Here is a 23,941-nt window from a genome sequence, read left to right as displayed (position 1 = left end):
AGGGTTAAGGCTGGGGGACATTAGGGTGCGAGAGTGACAAGTGGGGCCCGGGGGGGAGGGAAGGCGGCAGCATGGTGTAAAAACAACAACAACAACAACAAAAAACTGACCAATTTTTTTTTTCCAGAAAATCTGAAAACTTTTTACTTATAACCAAACTTTTAAATTATGGTTGGTGTTAAAACCCTAAATTTGAATCAACCCCTGATCCAGGGCATGGAAAAAGGGTTACATTTAAATTATGTTAAAAATAGGTCAGTAAAAAAATTTAGCTACTGGTAAAAAGTTTGAGCATTGCTGGTAAACAAAATTTCTCGGGTTGGCATCCCTGGTGATTAATATGAGGGAAAAAAACAGTGCACATGTTCAGAAATCTATTCTGCGCCATGGATCACTGTGGGCTGTCTTCCATGCCTCATGGATAATTAATCTTGGCAGAGAAGCAAACCACCTCACACCTGAATCTGTTATGGTAGTTCCAGGGATAAGCCTGGGAGCCTGAACCGAGGTAGCCACCAATCCAGCCTGGTGATGATGAGAGATTTCCTGGTAGATGAAGAAGTTGGCTCCCATTCTTTCCAGCACTATGAACTCCTGGCATTCTCAGCTAGATAGAGAGTGTGCAACACTGCAGAGATCATATTTTTACTACACAGGCAGTAGCAGGGTAGATCCCTGATATCCCTGAATGATGGAAACTGTTGCATTTGCTGTACCTTGCTGATCAGTTTGCTGGTTCTATTATGATGTTGGACATGAAGTAAAAGTATGTTGGCTAGGCCAGGCATGTTTTGTTGGCTTTAACATGTGTGTCTGTGTGTGGTGATGATGATTCTGATTGCTTAATTAAACTGTCTCTACTAGAACTGCACAAAGCTCTGGTAGCCAATTCAATTTGGAGGAGATTTGGCCCGATTCCCACAAGTTTAGGCCCCTGAAGCCCTGGGAGTGACAAATGCCCAAACATGGGCAACATCCGCTTCTGCCCAACTATCTGATTAGCTATAGCTAGCACTGCTGATCTCACCACAAAAATAACATCTATTGGTAGTAAAAAAGAGTTGTACAGGCAGGAGACAATGTACACCACTATCAACCCAGGAATCTGCAGCAACTTCTTGTGAAAATATGACATGAATAAACTTTAGAGTAAAAGCCTCTTCTTTGACCTAACAGTCTCCCAGTAACACCAAACAAACAAACAAAAAAGTTCAATCCCTACTAACTACCAGGCAAAAAGAGCTGGTCATGTTTTGCTTGACAATTTGGAATAATGCTCAGATAACAAGTAGGCCATTACAGAAGCTTAGGTGCATTAGTCTAGATCAGTTAAGATCACTGGGGCTAGAGACAGACATTCAAAAAGCCGGAGCCTGAACTGATTCAACCATTGCAGGTCAGTCTAAACTGGCTGGGCTGAACCGGTTCATAACCAGACAAACATGCTCTCTGCACTGAGGCAACATGCCTACAGTTGCTCAGCCCAGGAGCTGGGGGGTGCCAGAGCAGCCCTCAGCTGCAGGGAAGTTGGGGGGCGGGGGCATGGCCAACCCAGGCTGAACTGGCCAGAGAGGGGTTTAATTCCCCCTCCCTGTGCCACCAGCACCGACGCAAGCTGGGTCGGCCCATACTCCCCCCTTACTACCTTCCCTGAATAGGACCCAGAGGAATAACCCTGTCCCTACCCGGCTGTGCATCCTCCCTGTCACTGCAGCAGGTGGCAGGGTCCTATGGGGGAGCGCGAACCCCTTCCCAGTGAGGGGCTGTACTGTGGGACCGACAGAGCTGCAGCCAGCTGCTCACTGCAGCACTGGGGTCCCGAGCGGGCCAGAGCCCTGAAAGCCTCCCACAGTGCTCCACACCACAGCCCTCACTGGGAAGGGGCTTACACTCTGACAAGCCATGAAATGCTGCTGCCTGCACAGTTATTCAATGGTCACTGCTCCAACTGCCGAGCGGGCCTGGGCCCAGCCCCCACCACTGTTCTATGCTTGAGGCATGCCCCCTCCCGGCCAGCAGCTGAATAAGCCCCTTCCTGCCAGGAGGGGGCTTGTTGCAAGCACAGAGAGGGGCTGCTCCACCACAGCTGGGTCAGCCCAGCCTAGCCACTGCCGCTCTGTGCTTTCTGTTGAGCCCAGCTCCCACTGGCCTGGAGCACAGAGTGGCAGTGGCCAAGCTGGGCATACCCCATTGCAGTGGAGTGGCCTCTCTCTGTGCTTGCAGCAAGCCCCCTCCTGGCAGGAAGAGGCTTATTCAGCTGCTGACTGTGGGATCTGCCTGGCCGCAGCTGAACCTCAGGGGGAAATAATGGGGATTGAATAAGCCCCCTCAGTGGCTTGCCCTGGCACAGAATGAGTGGTAGGAGTCGGCCCCACGCGGCAGCTGGAGCGGTGAGTGCCTGACAGGCAGGAGCCTGTCATGGCTTCCCAGCAGGGCCGTGCTGCAGGACCTTCAGAGTGGCTGTGGAGCATGGTGACACTGTGAGGGCTTGCAGGGCTCTGGCCCCAGACCCTGGTGCTGCCACACACAGCCTGAGCCCACAGTGCAGCCCCTCGCTGGGAAGGGGCTCGCTCTCCCACACAGTGCGACAGGAGCTGCCGCCCCCAGTTCGGGCCCTGCCCCCTTCCACTGCAGCAGCGGGGATGGGGCATGGCCAGGCAGGGCCCCTCGGGGGGCAGGACGGGGTTATTCCTCTGGCCTCTGGTGGAGAGGACAGCCAGGGGCCTACTTTGGGCAGGGAGCCACCTGCCTACCAGTGGGATAGAGGGGAAACAAGCTCTGCTCCCTGACCTCCTCTGCCTCAGGGGCCATGGTGACCCCGTGCTGCAGCAGCAAGGGGGGACTGCAGGCAGACCCAGTTCACATCCCTGCCGGTGGCACAGAGAGAGAGACTTAAACCCCTCTCTGGCCAGACCCCCGTCCCTGCTCAGGCTGCAGAGCAGAGGGGCAGGGCCAAAGCCCTGCCAAAGAGCATGCCGGGATGCTGGGGACTCTGGTTTAACTCAAACCGGCAAAGGTTCTGGGACAGACAATGCATAAACCCGTTTGAGCCAAATCAGTTAAGTATGATTGACTTTTATTAGTAAAGGTTTAGGATTGTGAATCCAAAAAAAGCTGACAAAGCTGGTAGGGAAATACATGGTGCCCAAGCGAGGGACTAACAATAGAAGGATGGGGGTTAGGGGAACGCAACTAGGTTACAGGCGATAACAATTACTACATTCAACCAGGTTCATCTCAAACCGGTTTCAGCCATTTTCAAACTGGTTTATGTGCACTGAATGTCTGTTCTGTTACAGGTTTAAACCAGTTCCTGATCACTTAAACCGGTTTATGTGTAATGTCTGTCCCTGGCCTGGGAGAAGATCAAGTAAATCCCCATGTCCTGAAGGGAGAATGAAGAGAAACAAGAAAGCTCTTGACAAACGTGTTCATAGTTCTATGAAATGAAAGTATAAAAACAAATCAAAGGACGGGGGAATAACTATTTTATAATTTATAGTTAAAGAACAAAGGAAGGATTCAGGTAAGTGCCGTTCAAACAATAGCGTTGGTAAATGATAACAGTCCAGGTGACCAAGAGTATCCAAACTGCAAACTCTAGTTAGTAGGCTGATAAAACTGTATGAGCATCTAAGACAGGCTGCAAATGAGCACGTCTGCCCTCTCAACTGCAGTCAGGTTAAATTGGGTAGAGATGCAATCACTGTAACATCTCACTAAAAAACCTTTGTGTATTTACTCAAAGATAAGTGGTACAACAGACTTTGCATTAATTGTAAATCTATGCTTCAGTGGCCTGTTCTACACCAGTCGAGCATAAAATCTTGTTAAACTGCATTATAAGATAATTCATTTATTCAAATATACAGAACATTTCTTTAAAAGGTATACACAATGGTAAAATGAGGAATATATATTATCCTCACAACTGAATGTTATCTACTTTAAAAATGCACTTGTACCTCCTTTATTCATGAAATTGGGATAAATAACCCTGCAGCTCACTATCCATCAAAATAAGCAGTGCGTATTTAAAGATGCATTTTTAAGTCATATTGAAGCTTTACAAACAATGCACTCTCTTCCTTTGAACTCAGAAATCATCAATAGATTATTGGAGCTGTCACTGTCTTCATATGCTATTTTAGGAGAGACTGTTCCTGCCAGCCATTCACTTGTTACATATTTTGCCCTCTTTAACCTTCAAACTTCACAACTAAAATGAGATCAACCTAAGTGACTGATTTAGACCAACCAGGGCAGATCATCTGAAAACACTATATGCAACATGCATGTACCATAGTTCCTGGGAATCTCCGAAGTAAGCAGCATCTTTGCAGGCAATACAGTATACTAAAAAAAATCCAGCCAAAATCATAATTACAGGAGTTTTACAGAGTCTCATTCTTAGGCTCATATAGTTTCAAAGAGGCACCATGTGAAAGCATGCCTGTGAGGAGGCTGCATTAAGAATACTTGATTTTGTGTAGAAGACTCCTCAAGCTGAGAGATAATAAGCAGAAAACCTCTTTTCATGACAAGCAACATTTCTAAAGAGAAGGAAGGCTGTTCAGTACAGTAATTGTTACTTTAGAAAACTTGATTTCCACTTTTAAGTCTATCCAAGAGGACAATCTGGTCCTGTACACTGATGTACGCATCTGCTCAATGTATATCAGTTTAGTATGTCCTGCTAAATGGATATTACCAACAGTTCTAGACAAAAACACTCCATTTGTGCTGTAAGACAAATGGATAGAAACTGCAGCTCATTGGAAAATTAATTTATTTCAGCAGAAGGTATCAAGGATTTTTTTTTGGGGGGGGGGGGGAGGAATCCAACACATTTGCTAAGTTAAAAACTGAAAAATTCTGGCTAAGAACAGAAGTTTTCTATTACAAAATATAGCCCCTATACCTCATGGGAACCATAACTCAGTATAGCTCATTCTCTTTCAGTGGCTAGGCTCCCTACCCTGACTCTTTTCTCACCTGGTTTCCCCTTTTGGCGAGTCACCACTGAGCATGGGAAATTAGCTGGCTGTGGGACATGGTGCCCATAAAGAAGAAAAGAGGCATGAAGTATCCACACTGCCACTCCAAGGAGGCATTACAGTAATCACTCCTAATAAAAACTTTTGAGATTTTGTATAAAACAAACATTTCCACAGAATACAGATATTTTATGTGAAAAAAGAAATAAAAAAACAAACCTACTGAGTAACAGTTGCAACTGAAACAATTTAAACAATCTCTCACCATCCTGAACAGTCCATCCGTATCAAATGACAATAGATGCCAAACAGCAGTGGGAACTCAATCAGCTCTGTTCAATCAATAGGAAGTCAGACATTCAAGAAACACCCACAACAATGCACTAAGTCAAATTGACTCTTTGCTTCAATCTAAGCATTTCAACTCTTATACAACATTACCCCCTGAAGAACGTATTTAGCTATTAGGGCTGTCCCTGATTCGATTTGGCGGAGATTCAGACTGATTCGGCAGCCGAATCTCCAAATCAAGAGACCCATTAGCCTTTCTGAACCAAATTGGAACCCTCCAAATCAATTCGGAAAGATTCAGACATTCAGACATAGATGCAGCTTTAAATGATTTTTCTAGGTACCTCAAGGTACCAGGCAGCTCGTGAATGCTGCAATGCTGGGGTGCATGGAGTATCCCACAAAAGCATGGGGGGTGGGGGGGGGTGTCCCCAGCACGCTTGGCAGCAGACCCAGAAGTGGGCCAGAAGCATTTCTGGGTCACTTCCAGGTCCGCCAAGGAGAGTGCAGAGGGTCCGCACTGCACCCCCTCAGCTAGGTGACTTGTGCCTCCTGGGTCTGGGAGGGCATCTGGGGTCCCCCTGGGGCTGAACACCAAGCCAGGGAAGTGACCCCCCCCCAGCATGCTCCCCAGTGGACCCAGAAGTGGACCAGAAGCACTTCCAATCCACTTCCAGGTCTGCTGGGGAGCACGCAAGGAGTCCTCCCCACACCCCCCAGCTTGGCAACTGGTGCCTCCTGGGTCTGAGGGGGTACCTGGAGTCCTCCTGGGGCCAAACACCAAGCCGGGGGGGGGGGGCAGCACACTCCTGTGGGATATGCTATCCACCCCAGCATCGCAGGAGTCACGAGCTGTGCCTGGTACCTTGAGGTATGTAAAAAAACTATTTAAAGCTGTGTCTATGGCCAAATTCAGACTTGGCTGAATTGAATCAGGGACAGTGATCCAAATCAATTAATCAAATCACTGTCCCCGATCTGAGCTGGGTCCAAATCCAAATCGAATACAGCCTGTTGTACACACTCCTATTAGATATAACTGTCTTTTCAGTAAAAATGTAAATGGTACAGGACAGTCACAACTCTTTTCCCTTACCACCTGTTTATGATCCAGAAGTTAGGAACCCTTGAACTGAATGAACCCTTTAAATTACCTCATCTCATTCTAACTTCCTGGTTACAAGTCTTTCATTATCTGATGGAATACTAAAAAGAAGTCCAACTTAAAATGTACACTGGAGGCATATGGGCTAAGTACAGACATTCAAAGAGCCTGAGACAGAATTGATTCAATCTTTGCAGGTTAGTCTAACCTGTGTAGATTGAACCAAGAAGCAAGTGAATAGGCATTCACTTCTGATTCTGGAAATGCAGACACAAGCTTGCAGTGACTCAGGCTAGAAACTGGCAGGTGCTAGACAGAGCCCTCCCTTCCCTTCGGCAGTAGCTGGAAGCCTGTAGGGAAGCTAAGCTGGCAGTGGGGAGCATGTGTGGCCAGGCCCCAGCAGGTACTGAGTATGATTGGGAAGGAGTTTAAACCCAAACCCTGGCTTGCATGGTCCCCAGCTGGGGTGTGCCTAGAGGGGGAAGGGGAAGCAGCCCTTGCCAGGGTTTTCCAGTGGGGGGGGGGGCAGGGGAACGTGGCCACACCCCAGCTCCTGGCAGACATCAAAAGTTCGAGACACAAGAGTGGGGGCATGTCAGACCCTGGCTGAGGCCTGGTGAAGGGGGGAGTGGGGGGGAAGGGGAGGGGGGGGAAGGGGAGGGGAGGGGAGGGGAGGGGAGGGGAGAGGAGAATCAGAGAAGCAGGACTGGCAGGGACCTCCAGAAGTCCTCTAGTGTCTAGTTCAGCCCCTGCCTGAGCCTTGGCCAGATGCTCTTTAGCTCATAATGAACCTAAAGAATCTAAACAGTGGAGGGTTTGCTCACAGCACTTACAACTGAGAACACCCACCAGAAGGGCTCTGTACTGCTGGGGAAAAAAGCCATCAAGCACTTTATGCTGCAGGTTTTCCCACCCTGCCCCACAGCAGGGCCCAGAGCTGTGTCCCTCCAGCCCTGAGCCCCGAGGCAGCACTGCACAAACTTCCACCCCCACAGGCCCCACAGCTGGAGAGGAGGAGGGGGAGAGCCCTGCCCGCCACAGCAGCTCAGCTTGGGCATGGGGAGCTGGGAGCAATCCGGGCACAAAGCTCCCGTGGCCCCAACCCAAGCCACAGCTGTCTGAAAAGGGCCCTGCCCTCATGGCCCAGCCCCTCTACACCCACCCTCAGCAGCTCCCACAGGCCGGCCTCACTTATCCCCATTATTCTCATTATAAAACTAGGAGACTGTGGTGTCGATACCTACACAGTCAGATGGGTCACTAATTGGCTGGAGGGCCGCACCCAGAGAGTGGTGGTGGACGGGTCATTTTCGACCTGAAGGGATGTGGGCAGTGGGGTCCCGTAGGGCTCGGTCCTCAGGCCCACACTGTTCAACATCTTCATCAGCGACTTGGACAAGGGGGTAAAAAGCACCCTGTTCAAATTCGCAGATGACACTAAGATGTGGGGAGAAGTGGGCACACTAGAAGGGAGGAATAGGCTGCAATCAGACCTGGACAGGTTACAGGGATGGACGGATGAGAACAGGATGGGTTTCAACACTAACAAGTGCAAGGTACTGCACCTGGGGAGGAAGAACCAGCAGCAGACCTACAGAATGGGGAACTCCCTTCTTGTCAGGGCAGAGGCAGAGGCAGAAAAGGATGTTGGAGTCATTATTGATGCCAAAACGAACATGGGACAATAATGTGGGGACACGGTCAAGAAGGCCAACTGTACCTTGTCATGCATCCACAGATGCATCTCAAGCAGGTCCAAGGAGGTGATCCTCCCCCTCTATGCAACACCAGTCAGGCCGCAGTTGGAGTACTGCGTTCAGTTCTGGGCGCCGCACTTCAGGAGGGATGTGGACAACATGGAGAGGGTCCAGAGGAGGGCCACCCGCATGATCAGGGGGCAGCAGGGCAGGTCTTACGAGGAGACGGTAAGGGACCTGAACCTGTTCAGCCTTTGCAAGATAAGGCTGAGGGGGGATCCGGTGGCCATTTACAAAACTAGTCAGGGGAGGAACAGCAGGCACTGGGAGAGTCCTTGTTCCCACAAGCACTCCCAGGAGTAACAAGAAATAACAGTCACAAGCTGGCAGAGGGTAGATTCAGACTAGACATCAGGAGGCGCTACTTCACTGTCAGGGCGGCTAGGATCTGGAACCAACTTCCAAGAGAAGTGGTGCTGGCTCCTACCCTGGGGGTATTCAAAAGGAGGCTGGATGAACACCTTGCTGGGGTCGTCTGACCCCAGTACTCTTTCCTGCCATGGCATGGGGTCGGACTTGATGATCTGCTCAGGTCCCTTCCGACCCTACCAACTACGAAACTATCCCCGCAGCCCCAGCCCCAGGCAAGGCAGGCAGATTGCAAGAGCAAGCCCCTCCCCCTCAATGAAGTCTGTTAAGTAAATAGTATCAGACTTAAAATCAGTTAAGTCCGATACTACATTCAACCAGGTTTATCTTAAACCAGTTTCAGCCATTTTGAAACTGGTTTATGTGCACTGAACTTATGTTCTGCTACACATTTAAACCAGTTTCTGATCACTTAAACTGGTTTATGTAACTTCTGTTCCTAGCCATGAAGTCAGTTTAGCTGTGTAAACAGTTATTGTGAAAGACATAGCTCTGTGCTAATCTACAGCACATTTAAAACATGCATCTGCCTGCCCATGATAAAAACATGAGAATCTTCTTCACCTAAATTTAAATTATTAAATTGATGGTTAGATAGCAGACATGCAGGGAAAAGTGCACTGAAGTAGAGGTAAATGTATTTTTGCGAGTGCCCGACCGTGATGCCTACACCATCGTAGCTTCTCTACTGCAGACAGTGATTTCTAATAGATACCACTCATAGGGAACATCCAAAGCAGCTGACCAATATACTTCTAAATGCAGTGATAGCGCATCCCCATCCTTCAAAGACTCAGATTGAATTTCAGATAGAATCTTCTTTAATGACAAACTGCCAATCTAAAACCACCGCACTTGCTCAATGGAACTTTTTTGTGAGGCATAAAACTGTCTCCATTTTTGAAAGACAGCAGCAGCAACATTATTCCTGTTATTCTTCATATATGAAATGTCAGCTCCTTTCTTCCCTTTTATTGCTGGATACCCTTGGGAAAAATCTTTGGAGGACCTGAATCGTGATATCACACACCTCTGCCACACACATGTGTGTGGAGAATGGATGCATTAGCAATATGACAACTCCTGAGGCAATGTACCTTACATGCTGTATTTTCATTTGTGAGATGCAGTTTATTACTGACTTGGCAGCAATATAGTTTCCTCCAATAGTGAAACAAAATCTGTTTCATATCCAAAATATGGTTAATGCCTCCTGAAGTGTCTAAGATGTCATAGTTATGCTTTGCACCTTTCATCAGAGGATCACAATGCATTTTGCAAATGATTAGAGAAATGATGATCTATCTGCTTTAGACACACATCTGAGACTTTGAACCCCAGATTTGCCACAGACATTCTGGTAAAGATCCTCAGGTGGTATAAATCCACATGTCTCTGATTTTGGTGGTTATGACAGTTTACACCAACTAAAGGGAGTAACTTACTTTAAATGTGCATCAATTCCACAATTTAAAGAATGTAGATATACCTCCTCTCTTTCTCTTTATCAGCCTTATCTACTGATGGTCCTGATCTTGCAATCCCTTAACTCTACTGACAGTGGGTAAATTTAAGCAAATGAGCAAGCCTTTGTGAAATCAGGACCTTACAGTATAAGTTCTTTCACAGCGTGGTATTATCTCTTACTCTGTTTTTGTACTGTGCCTAGAACAAGAAAGACTTTAGCCTTAGGACGTCTGATTTGCAAGTTGTTTCATATTGTGATTTCATATTACAAAAGACACAAATCGTTCTCTTACAACAAAAAAGCAGAGTATTTAAAACGACCCAAACACTATCCCAATCTCCTGATGTAGACCACATGGTAATACCATAATACAAATAATCAATATTAACTTTTAAGTCTTGTTCTGATATCATTAGGATAGAAACAGTAAATATCATTCCATCCAATTTTGTAGATCAGTAAATTGTGACATGAATTTTGCTGTTCAATAACAGACAGTCATGGATTGTAATATCTGACTTTTATAGATATTTATAGCCAATAATCTAACCTTGGAAATTTTGACCTGTAAAGTTGAGAAGAAAAAAAAGTTTTGAATAGTATATATTTTCTTCTCGGGAAGCAGGTAAACATGGCATTTACTATGCCCACTACTTGCTTTGCCTGGTTTATGAAATAAATATTAGAAAATTTCTTGGAGGGATTTTATTAGTACTGTTTAAAAGATGTTTAAAAATCATGACTTTCATCAAACATTTATCTGAATGGCCATTAAGAAACAGTTCCAGAGCTTAATGAAACATGAACCGGAATACTGCTGTGAGTAATATATGAAAGCAAGTCTTAGGCTACTTAGAAATACAGATGAAAAAGCAGCAGCAACAATATTATTATTATCAATAAAAAAGTAAGTCATGTGTCACCTTCCTGGGGCAAAAAAGCCCTTTAATGAATAATCTGCTTTGTCTACCGTATGATTTCGACTCAATAAGATCAATGCAAGAATAGCTGACAGGGTTTTTTTAAAAAACAACCTCTCTACATTTCATGCATGACACCACACCTGCTAATCTATTTTCAAGATTAGGATGAAAGATTCAAGCAGCCTGAAACCAATCTGAAATATAGTACTAGCTAGGAGTACTCCGACACTTACACACATCATCCGAGTTCTCAATTCAGCTACCGGAGTTACAGGTGAAAATTGGGGGGTGGGATACAATGTTCATTGCACCAGAACGTGAAAATTAAATCAAAGGTGGCAGCTGCAAATATGGCCAGTCCGGCATAAAAGCTGTCCATGCAAAATTTAAGGCATTCTAAAATAATTTATTGAATCACAGATCATTTGAGCCTCCTGAGATGCATACACAACCATTCGCTGCACCTGGTCAACACTCACATGGCTTACTTTACACTGTGTGAACGCAGACCAGGAGCAGCACATGCAGCCATTCACTGATGCTGGGAACCACATGGAAAACCCAGTGAAGGTAACTCGGGGTGAGGGTGGGAAAAAGGTGGGCGGGACTGGGGGGGGGGCTAGCAGGTACATTGGAGAGGGATTTTCAGGGGCCAAAAAATAGCCTAGTCAGAGTCAGGGCACTAGGAAAAGCACAGCCCTGGGGTTGCATTCTGAACACGTACAGAAATTTGATAGATCAGGTTAACCAATTCCCAATTTAAGTTAGTTTACCTCTCAACTGAATTTAGATTGGGCCTACCATCTTTTCTCTGATATAATCCCTCTGGATGCCTGCACAGGTGGGCATTTAGATCAACCTAAGCCTGGGTAGATCAACCTAAATGTAACAGCTGTAGGTATCCCTGGACATTAAAATTAACTAAGGAGACAAATAGAAATCCTAAAGATTTCAGCTTAAACACTGTAGTATCCATTTGGTATCTTTCTAGGGGTTGATGTCTTGCCCATGCAAAATGACAAGTTAAATAATCTAATATTTCTTTTCCTCCCTTAACTTTGTTGGCACTGCCATTCTATTTATTTATTTTAATAGAAAATGTACAGTGCCTTATACTGTGCCCTGGCAATTCAGGTTCTCCTGGTAGACACAAATTTTGCCACACTTACAAAACTGGAATTCAACCTACTTCTTCCCGCACTTCCAGTATAAAATCCCAAAGCTCTTCCAGAAAAACAATGCAGTGAACACTTAGAACTGTGAATGTCTCCATAATATCAAGCTTTTGAAAGTAGAGGTACTAATGCTTTTCTGAATATGGCCAGAAATAAAACATTCAATTAGCCTGAATCCTGACCCTGTAGATTTCCAGTGGTTCCAGAAAGGAAGAGCTGTCATCATCCCTCTCACTAGACAGACATGACAGACTTCAGGGAAGTTTTCAGCAGGAGAAAGTTCAAGCTAAAAGCAAATTTTTGGCAACAAGACAGATTATCAGGTGGCCTTGAAAAGCAAAATCATTAAGATTCATTAACAGCAACCACTGATTAAAAGCAAAGAAGAAAAGCTAAATATAGATGATTCCTCACCTCCCCCCACCCTCCATGAGGAAGAAGTAGATTATGAAGCTATATGAGCAACTGAACAGTTAAGGTTTTAAGAAAAGCTTTCCATTCAGCACCATATTGACTCCAAATGACAGTGTGTTAAGGATGAAAGATCAATTGCCTAGTACCACCATCTAGGAATACTCTACAAGAAAAGCATAACTATTCAGAAACAGCTCCAGTCCCATTTCTGCTGTTGTCCAAAGGTGAATCAGCAAAACTTCAGTGAGACTACTGCAGGCATTCTGCTATACCTAGATCTAAATACAAATCGGCAATAGTCTAGAAGACCCAGAACCTCTAAGCACTGGTAAACTAGACTCCCAAGGGCAAAGGGAAGTGTAAATGTTCAAAGAACAATGCTTCCCTACTCCTGCATGTGGGGTCTGAGGACTTTTACCAATGAGAAATTTGCTCTTTGAAGGGCGTGTGTCTTTTGGGAGGTTCCCCAGGCCAGAGCTGCAGTCTGTGACCCAGCTTCTACTGCATCAAGAATCCTCACCAGCAAGCAAGTCGTTTAGTCCCTTTTCCTTAGTGAGAACTAGTATCTTACTTGCAGTTATTTTTTAACAGTTCACCACAGACTTTGAAACCATGAGAAATCCAAACCTGCATCCCTACACACATATATGCTATGCTCACTGGCCCTTCAACTCCTAACTGACTTGAGCCATAAGCCCTGAAGAGAAGGAGGGATAGACTAGTGAGTACTTATGAAAGTTGGCACAGCAGAAGTTCTCTCTGGGATCTGGGTACATTTGTTTGCTAAATCTCTCAGAGGCCACAGGAGAATTAATAGAGACTATCTTCCTCCACAAAGCAGAAGTTTCTAGGGAGCCATTTTTCTCTATCCACTCTCCTGGCAGAGGGATAAAGAAAACTGAAGTTCAGCCTTCCAGGGTAAGGCAGTTACAGCTGGGAAGGGGAAATAGCTGCTGCCAGGTATAGGGCATGCAGTAAGAGACAGCTCAGGAAAGACCATGGCATTTAATTTGGGACTGAAGGAAAGGGAGGAGCAGACACCTGAGCAAGCAGGAGTGCAAGTAAGGGGAAAGAGTGCTTCCACGTATTGCCAACCTTCCTAGGGTGATGACACAGGTTGATTCATGGTGTGCCTGTACTACAGTACCAATTCAGAGCTTCTGCCTGCTCTACAGTCTGATTAATTTCCTTGTAAGCTTGTAATCCTTCATGCTTTCTTTACATGAAGGGTTGGGTAAATACTGTATTTACCCAAATCCAAGATGACTTTGAATTTAAGATGTCCCCTCCCCCCCAATGGAGTCTTTACATGGAAAAGTTATAATTTTTCATAAATATATCAAATTAATTATTGGAGGGTCATCTTAAATTTGTCCCCTCCCCGAACCGCAGCAGCTGATAAGCAGGGGGACAGGCAGCCTGACCTCCCCCTACCTCCTCACCCCTTGCCTGCTGCCACATGTCCATACCACCACTTGCTCCCCATGGTGCCTGCAACCCCTGCCCCCCCCAAGTGTCTATGCTCCCTGCTGCCTGACCTCCTACTTGCTTTCCCCCTGCTTCCTGTGCCCCCAGTTCCTCCCCTATGGTGCCTGTGCTCTCTGCTGCCTACCCCACCTAACTCCTCTGCTGCCTTTTCTCCCCCTCATACCTGCCCCCAGTACCTGTGCCCCTTCACCACCTGCCCCTCCTTGCTTGGCCCCACCCTACAGCCTGCCCTTCCACTCCCACTGTTGCTTACCTTCAATCTGGGCTCTAGCCCCACTTCACCCCCTTCTGGCCTGGGAGTACCAGTTGTGGTGGTGGCAGCTCTGGCCCCAGCCCTGACCCTAGAGCCACATTGAAGTCTGAACCAAAGCTAAGACTGGAACTGGTGCTGGAGCTGCAACTGCAGTGGTGGTGCCAGGGAGACCAGGGGTGCTGCAGGGCAAAGGCAGGGTTGCAGGGGCTGCAGCTCCAACTCTGACCCCAAAGCCAAGCCAAGGTTGGGACCACTGCTGGAGCTGCAGCAGCCACCTGACCCCCTACCATACTTAAGCCCAAGAAGGGCTTTTTCCTCATTAAATGAGGGGGAGGTGCGTTTTGGATACAAGTAAATAGGATAATTGATTGGGGGGGATTTTGTGGCCAAATCAACAAAAGAAGTCTGTGGGTCTTATTTGGGGGGGGGTGCCTTTTTTTTTTTTTTTTTAATAAAACCAAGCCAAAGTTTAAACTAAACAATCACTTCAAAACAATTTACTTTTTAAATGTGGAAAATAAATATTTTAATTCTTCCAAAGGTTTTTTGTTTTTAACCAAAAACTCTACCAAATCCTACCACAATTCAGTGTTTTGGTCAACCAAAGCCTACATTTTAAGATAGTTAAATCATTAGTCCAAAAATACTTATTACAGTTTTATTACAATTCTATTTGAATGGGTTTTGCTGGTCATCCTCATAGGATTTTAATGACCTGTTTCACATTTACTTCAAAATAATACGCATTTTGAAACATGTCCAAAAATTACACTTCTGCCTTAACAAAGATGTATTGGCATATACTCTCCCTTATCTGTTAGCTTTAAGAATACTGCTTCAAGGCTTTTGATTTGAAGTTTCTTTCCCCCGAGTTTTTACCCTATTTTCCAAGATGACGGTCTTTTCAAATGTACAGAAGTTTATGCATCCTATTCCATCTGGCTGTATCAGACTCCATTACATTTTCTGATCTCACTTAAACAATACTACAACCACACACAGCATTGATACCTATTAGGCTTTTACAATAATATGCCTGCTTTCCATCTGGCCGTAATGACCAAAAAAGAAAAAGAAGAGTAAAGTCTTTTTTTTGTCTTCTGTTTCCTACTGGTACAACAAGCCAATGAGCATTTCAGCATCAGCACATTGCAGATCAAGGTAATAATATTACATCTGAATGCATTTATATTATACATAAGCAAACATATATACTTACATACCCCATATGTGAAAACAATCATTATGTGATAAATTAACTTTTTAGAGACCTTGGACTGATAGCGTCATTTTATTCACCAATCCTTATCTCAGATACTTTATCCAGTAATTTAACTCCTTGAACATGTTCAAACCATTGACATTAAATTAAAATACAAACCCCACAACTTGCCATTGAAAATGAGGAATACTCCTCCTAAAATTATATCTATGTAGAACCAAGAAGAGGCAAGTCAGTCCTTGGCCAAAAAAGTAAAACAAGTTAAAATTCTGTTTTAAGGCTAGAAATCAGAGCTTCAAACAAGAAATGAGAGATTCCAAGCTTTTCTACGTGACTCCACACTCAATTCTACCTATAAATCAACCAGAAAGCCCAATTTAAAACTGTGATATCAAAAAAGTTATTTAGAGGGTCTTGCAAACTTTATGCTTAAGCCTTGTACAGCTGGACCTGTGGTAATTTTGGCCCTTGGTCTTACAGATATAAGGAGACAAAATAGTCAATGACAAACAGGAAACACTTTTTTCCTCCAACTTTTAAAAATATTATTTTAAAAATCCTAAAATAACAGAGGAAAAAATATGTAGTCCTCCTGAGCATGAAACACTTGTCAGCAACAAAAACACCATATCACCAGAAATTAAAATCCCTTCCACCCAATACCCCACATAGGGTTACACATTTAGGAAAGAAAAGGAAAAGAAAGGGAAAAAAAAGATGAATGAAGGAAAGAAAAAAAATATCATTCGTAAAATTGCTTCTAAATAACACACTGCTCTATAAAATATATATACAATTAGAGAAGGTTGTGGCCTCTGCCACACATCATCATTACTTTTGTTGAAATAGTTACCACTTAACAGTGGAATCCTGCTGTGCTAGGTCCCATACAAGTATACATTAAGAGATATCAGCTATCCTGGACAGCTTACAATTTAAATAGCCAAGAAAGAAAAGGCTGGAGGGGAACAGAGGCATAGAGAGCTGAACTGACATTTCCAGCATGATATAGCAGGCCTGTGCCAAAGTTGGGAGTAAAACCCAGAGGTTTTCATTCCCAGTCCTCAACCTACATATTATTAATAGCTTCCCCCCTATCAAGTAATGTGGCCATACAGAGTAGACCTGGCTGTAATTTTCTGTCAAAATCAAGTCTAGGGGTGAGGTGGATAGGCATTTCTCGTAACTGGAAATCCCAACTTCCTGCCACTTCCACTTCTGAACTAATCTTGAAAAAGCCGTAATATAAGATGCTGTACCGTTCTATAGCATCGTGTATTTTCTCCATCTATACATAGACAATACCATACAATTTTAAAACAATCTGGTTCTAGAGATAGGACAATTGCACTATAAGCCAAATGTCAACTTGAAGTAAGCTGTGTTAGGGGTGCTATAAGGATTTACAACCAAGGTATTGACTTGGAAATCTGAAAATGATTGTAAAATGGCATTTGGGGGAGTAGATATTTCTTGTCACTATCGTTTCCATTTCTGAGGAAGGGCAGTTTGTGCCCAAAAGTTAATCTAACTTATTTCCCAACTATACAGTTGGCCCAATAAAAGATATCATGAAAGAACCCTTGTTTCTTATACATTTCCTGGACCACTGCTTTAACCCCACTGTATCAAATACACTCAATTTACCAATAAAAATAATTTAAAGAACAGAACAAAACACAGCCAATGTGCATGGAATCTGAAAGTCAACCCTATTCTTTTTGGTTTTTTCATGGTCATCATCTTCCATCCAAATTATAGATTTAGAAATATCTTTGGGTACATCTCCACAAGCAATTGATTCAAAGCAATAAGCTCCGAAGCAGTTTGAGCCGCAGTAAACTACTCCCAGGAGCAGCATCTACAAGCGCACCTGGATCAGCAACAAATTGAGCTGGGGTAGAGCAGTTTATTCCATGGCTGCTCCTGCCCTGCTCTGTCCCGGGTGCCAGGTGGCAGTGGCGCGTGGTGGAGGGGTTGCCTGGGGCACAAGGATGCTGAAAGTGCAGAGCTATGAGGCTAGGAAACAGGTAGAAGTCTGGCCCCCTGCTACCTGGGCGCAATTTATGCCCATGATCAGCGTCTACACATCTGTTTAATTCCAGTTAATCACTCTGGCGTAATAAGATAGTACTGTCCCCAACAGTACCATCTTAGAGTGGTGTTAATTACTTTACTGTGGCCCTTCAGTGCACGTGTAGACGGTGATGCTTTACTCCACAGCTAACTAGCCTGCTCCACAGTAAAGCACATGTAGATGCGACCTCTGAGACTCCATTTAACTCAACAATTGCAGCTTAATTAAAAATTCTGGTGACTGCACATGAATATGAATAGAAGACAGCTCATCTAATCCTAGTTGTGTTGATTCTGAAGTACTGACAGAAACATGAAGTAAGAAAAGCCTTTAGCTCAAATTAAACTTTCCATGAGCTTTTCATATGCACAGGGAACACAATGTCTGTGAAATGAGAATCAAGTTAGGAAGCAGAACTGCTTTTAAGAAACTGCCATGTTACAGTAACCTTTCACATGGGAATCACACAATGAATAAAGGCTGTTTCAACAATACAATCAAAATATATTGTTAACTTTTTTTCCCCTGCAAACTGACTGTATAGATGCTGGGTGACACTCAAAGACAAAGCACAATTTAAAACCTTCACTGAGGGTTAATTAACTATAAAAAAAAACAAAAAAGGCAGACTTGGCTAAAACGCTTATAGTTAAATAACAGAACAATTTAAGATTTTAATTTTCTACACAGACCCCACGTGTGGTAATTTTCTGGTAAACAACTACTCTGAAACAGCCTGTCTCTAAAAACTGAAGCTATCACCTATAATTTTTCATTCAAATAACAAGAGAGAGCTTGGATGTGAACATATTCCAAGTTCTCTCATGTTTGCTTTCCAAGAGAATTCACATTTAACCTTTATCAGCACAAATGCTCATGAAAGATAATTTTAGATAATTACCAAATTCATTTTATGTTCAGTTGTAAAATTATTACTTCACAATTTGTGTTGTTTTCATATGCAAGTGACAAAAAGGTTTCTCTTCTTTGACTTAATTGGCAAACAGAGTGAGTTTGGATTAAAATTAAATACATGATTCCCGATTCACAATGTTCTGATTGTATTGATGTATTGTATTGATTGTATTATACTGATTGTATTGATGAAATGTATTGATTCAGGTTACTATGTAATTACAGATCCAACTGTGAAGTTCAAATTTTGCAAAGCGAACAATACTCATGGTAAGAACTCTTCCTTGAATAATACTACTGCTTACTAGTACATAACATTTCCCTTCAGTATCTCCAATCTCTTCCCAGAGGTGGTCAATAATATCACTACTTTCAGCCCCCCATTTTAGAGATGGGAAACTGAGGCATTAAGCAATTAAATAAAACACTCAAAGTCACCCACTAGGCCAGTGGCTTACTTCACTGAAGAGATTCATATATATTTGTTTAAAAAGTATGTAAAATAAGTCTACAACCTGTTCACAGACCATCAGAAAGGCAAGGAAAAGTTAGTCAAACTCTTTGTTACAGGGGTACAGGTTGTAGCCGTGTTGGTCTAAGGACATACACAGACAAGGTTCTTTGTGTAAATCTGATATCTCTTATTAGACCAACTCAAATAGCTGGAAAAAAATTTCCAGCTATTTGAGTTGGTCTAATAAAGATATCAATTTGTCCAAAAAACCATGTCAAACTCTTTGTTGTATTCTCATGTTTTACCCCTAGATCAGGAGATTTTTCTAAAAAATTTCTCATGTAACATTTTTTTTTCTTATTTTTCAAAGAATGCGCCTCGTTCTGTGTTCTCAATCCTATTATATCCAATTGTGCAATTAATACTCTTTTTATATATTTACTGGAAAAAACAAATTTGATTTTTTGGGTTGCCTACTAATTGGCCATGGTCCATTCAGTCTCAAATGGCCCAGTTATCATCCCGTGCCTCACAGAAGAAAAGCTTCATACATTTTTGTCCTTCATTCCTCATTTTTTATAAAATTACAGTGATTGATTTTAAATATAGAAAAGTATAAGGAATTTTTAAGTGTATAGGCACATATTCACATGGATGTATAACAGAAGTTGCATTGTGCTTTCCTAAATGATACAAAATGACTCTAGAAACTGCTAATAACAAAAGACAGCCCTAAGGATTTTTTAACCATCCATTAGGCCTCACAGCAGTTGTTGCCATAATGCAAATCAGTAGGGTGTAAAGAATAGATCTTGTGAAAAAATAACTTATTTGTAATATCCAGCTCCATTGGTTGACTAATTATTTTGTGCAAGCTCTGTCATTTATTAAAAATGACAAATAGATGAAAACTTCAGTCTTGTGCATAACATTATTTTAAGAATTCCTTAGTTCTTAAATCATTCTAACTGCTGATACACAAGGGTCACAAGACACAAAAGAAGAACACCTAATTGTACAGAACTGGGGGAACTTAAAAAAAAGAAAAAAAATCAAATGGGTGGTATTTCATCAGAAATATCACGTGCAGGGGAGAATTTCAAAGCCAGAAATAGCAGTTAAATTCTTAACTCCCACTGAAAGTCCAAAGGCATTAAGCCCGAACAGATTTGTGCCTTTGAAAGCCTCACTCTACTTCCATATTTCAAAAATTCAAAGCATATAGTGTTTGAGTCTCATCTTCAATCTGACAATGTACAGGGATCATAATGCCAGCGCAAGTGTAACGTTCATCATTCTGTGTAAAATGAATTGAGCTAATGGTACATACAAAAAGTCAAATGCATTTTGTTGGGAGTTTTTGTTACTTTGTGTTTAAATACAGGGGTGTCAAAGATACAGCCCATGAGCTGGATTCAGCCCCTGGAAGCCTATGATCTGGCTTGGGGGTCTTAGACCAGCCCCATATGCTGCATGCAGCCCATGCTGTGCCTGGATCCATGCACTCCATGTGGAAATGGGGCCGGTATGGAATCCACTGCCTGCACTCAACCAGCCCTGCGTGCTGGCTCCAGGGCCAGATCAGGCTTACTGATCCTCCTTTCACACCACAGCCAGAGTGCAGGGCTGGTCAGGTGCGAGCACAGCATACAGTGCACACTACATGCCAACCCCATGGGCCATTCAAGCCCCAGACCTGCGTCAGCACATGCTGTATGTGATGCATTTGGCTGGACCAGGTATGTGTACTGCATGCAACAGAGGGGGCAATTCAGGGCATGCGGCACCCTACTAGACCAGCCCTGTGCATTTTAATACATTGCTGCACATGTGCATATTCCACCACACTTCTTTACGTGGGCACTGCTACATAATTTAAGCATGAAGTAAACAAAGGAAATAAACGGGGCTTTACTGTAGCATAGTTCCACTTAACATAATTTATTACTGATTCAAGAGACAATATTTTCTGTTACAGGTGTTGGTGGTTTAATTTCTGTTCATAATGGACAGGTCGATTTTACATCATAAAGGCACCATTGCTATTAGCAAGCACTCTTGCAGGCACTGTCAGTAGTGATGACAAGGACAGAATGGGCACGGGGACCTCACTGTCACCCCTCACCCACCAGAGGTGGTTTCGTCACTACAAGCCTGAAGCACTTCAGCAAAGCATTGTTCTGTAACTGAGCATTATTAATAAAGGGCTTCAAGTCTTCAAAGCTTTCAGGCTGTCAGTTTTCTCAATTCACTCTAACCATTAAAAAAAGAAAAAGTGAAAAGATGAAAGCTGCACAGTTCGGTTCCTGTGAATTGAAATGAATAATCAGGGTAGATTAGCAAACCTGGGCTGGATACAGAAATTCATGGGACAGGTCCTACAGCTTGCATTGTGCAGGAAGTCAGAGATGGGGAATCAAAGTGTGGTCTTTTTGATTTACAAGTCTATTCAAATATCTGCACTAGGAGTGTGGAAATACAATGAACAACCAGGTTTTAGAGGGATTATCAAAGGAAGAAAAGACTAAAGGTCATATTCTCTTTGTCCCTAGCATGTGTGAAAAATGTATTAATATTAATGGTGGACTGTGTGCAACACATTATAAGAACAAACATTAATGACTGCATGCAATAAGTACCTTATATATAATTATACCAAAAACTTTCCACCATGTCTTACAGTATTCACCTCAAAAAAGCTCTTTCAAACATGATCGGAGGTCTTGTTTCTAAAACAACTAATTATGAAAAAATTCTGTTGAATAGGTATCACAAATACATCCCACCCTTTCCAGGGTCATCATGAACCTTGTGTTAGTCATTTATTCATCTTTCTTTAATGGATCTTTAAACCAGTTATGAATTCACCAAACATGATCTTTCATAAGTATGATGTCTTCAGAGTTGAACTATGGAAAAGAATTATAAACTGGTGTTTACAGTCATAGCATCAACTAAATCTTTCAGCCTGAGGCACCTGAATCAACACAGACTAGATCATTTATAGCAAGTCAGGATCTTTCCCACCAAGTTAATATTATGAAGCAGCAAATGACAGTGAGCAGCAAAGGACTATGTGGGAACCAGTGAATCCTTTAAGTTGATCCTTTTCAAACTAGTTAATGTTTTTGAGGGATTTTCTGATTTAAAAACAAAAAAAGATGTGGAATTTGGTAAGAAAACATTGTTGTGGGGTGTTATCTGTTCTCCACTGAAACAGTTTCCACCTTAGCTCTTTTAAAAAGCATGTATGCATGTGCACACAAACACATTTTGGGTGGGGAGAACAGCTATGTGACTCCTAACTTCTTATCCACAATACCGACGGGGAAAATCCGATGAACTAAGTCTTTGATTAAAAGTCCATTAGGATTAATGGAAAACATTTATCTTGACTCCAGCAGTCTTCACCTAAGGCTTTAAATAATTTCTATTTAGCGCACTTACCAGCATGGTCTTTTATGTGAGCTCTACAGTACCCAAAAGCCTCAAGGAAAAAAGTTAATTTGCATTTTATTAGACACCTACCTCAAACCACTGCCCATGTGACTGCATTTTAAGGATAACGCAGGGATCTGGCTTGGAAAGGGCATCTCTGTCTGATATACTTTTGCATGCAACACGCAGCTCCACTTTGGTCAGGCATGGGCTGTTAAAGATTCCCAGGGTATTGGCCGCTGATTCATAGATGTTGCTCATTTTCTTCATTCTATTTTCTGTGAAGAGAGAAAAGAGACAATCAAAAAACAAATTTACACACAGCGCAATCCTATTTATGAAGAAAGCAGTCCAACTCTGTGCTATGTAAGAAAGGGCTTCCAATACTGTAGATGAGATTCATAGCATCAGAAAATTTTGTTAAACCTGGAAGAGGTCAAATAAAGAATCCATAAACCCAATAAGACTTTCACGTGTATGAATGAATGGGTCTAATGTAGAAGCAGTCATACTCATCCCAGAACTTTGTAACGTTTCAGATCTGAATCTTCATTTCATAGACTAGGACGACATCTATTTCCAAATGCATTTCTACCTTTTACAGCTACAAGTGATATTTCTTAAGACTGAAGGGCTCAGTAGATGTAATTCTGCATGGGCATGTCTACATGAGGTGCTACTGTGCAGTAGTTATTGCGTATTTATTTAGTACTTATACAACATCACAGTTGCACAGGCAAACACCTTTTTAGTGACACTACTGCGCAGTAGCCTAATAATATTGTTCAGTATCATATTAGCACTGTTTGTGCGGTGACATGCTACTGCAAAGCATTATTTGGCTACTACACAGTTAGTGTCTTGTGTAGACGCACCCAGCATCTCTATATTTCAAGCCAATATCAAAATCTTAATAAAATGAGTTTGGCCGTCCTCTGATCTGTCCTTGTTTAATGGTATTCCATCTCACAAAAGCACATAATCCATTCCAGTTCTTCCATGTAAGCATGAGAGAAGAAAGCCCTTCTCAGTGGCCGTGTCTACACAAGACGCTGACTGCACAGCCGTTACTATCCAGTAGTGCCAATGAAGAGCTTTTCTGTGATGCTGACTGCACAGTAGCTGAGACTACTGCACAGTAGCATCACATCATGGTTTCTGTCACGTGACACTACTGTGCAGTCACTGTCTCATGTAAACGCAGCAGCATGGAGCAATAGTAAACATAAAACCTGAATTACACTGCACTCTCTTTTCTACGCTCCTTGGTACATAAATATAATGCTGGCCTGTAAAAATTATGTAATGATATAGGTAGTAGAGCAATAATCCTTATGTTGATAAATCCTGTTATGTATTATATACTCTTTGAAGTCAGGAACCATGATTGTTTATGCACTGGTACAATGCTTGAAATACTGGGGCCCTGAACTTGATAGCAACTCTTGGCTGTTATCTCATTTTAGGGAATAAATAACCACCGGCATCATCCATATTGCAGCTGAAGCCTTTGTTGTTAGCAGTATAACAATGGAGCAAGCTTTTTAATACAGTGCTTATCAAAATTGCTGTGTGATTACTGCTACGCCAAAAAG

The 23,941-nt window shown here is 43.0% G+C and overlaps 1 protein-coding gene across 2 annotated transcripts in view; it reads right to left on the bottom strand.

Annotated features, from left to right (window-relative positions):
* CPNE4 (copine 4) overlaps positions 1 to 23,941 on the bottom strand; it is a 356,741-nt gene that overhangs the window by 259,450 nt on the left and 73,350 nt on the right. For both annotated transcript variants that reach the window (XM_014602596.3, XM_059728790.1), the window contains exon 2: positions 22,437 to 22,624. In XM_014602596.3, coding sequence (XP_014458082.1) covers positions 22,437 to 22,616 — 180 coding nt within the window. In that variant the 5' untranslated portion in view covers positions 22,617 to 22,624. The remainder of the gene's footprint in view (positions 1 to 22,436; positions 22,625 to 23,941) is intronic.

The sequence above is a fragment of the Alligator mississippiensis genome, chromosome 5, assembly GCF_030867095.1.
Source record: "Alligator mississippiensis isolate rAllMis1 chromosome 5, rAllMis1, whole genome shotgun sequence".
Taxonomy (NCBI): Eukaryota; Metazoa; Chordata; order Crocodylia; family Alligatoridae; genus Alligator; species Alligator mississippiensis.
This window is presented reverse-complemented; position numbering and strand designations above follow the sequence as displayed.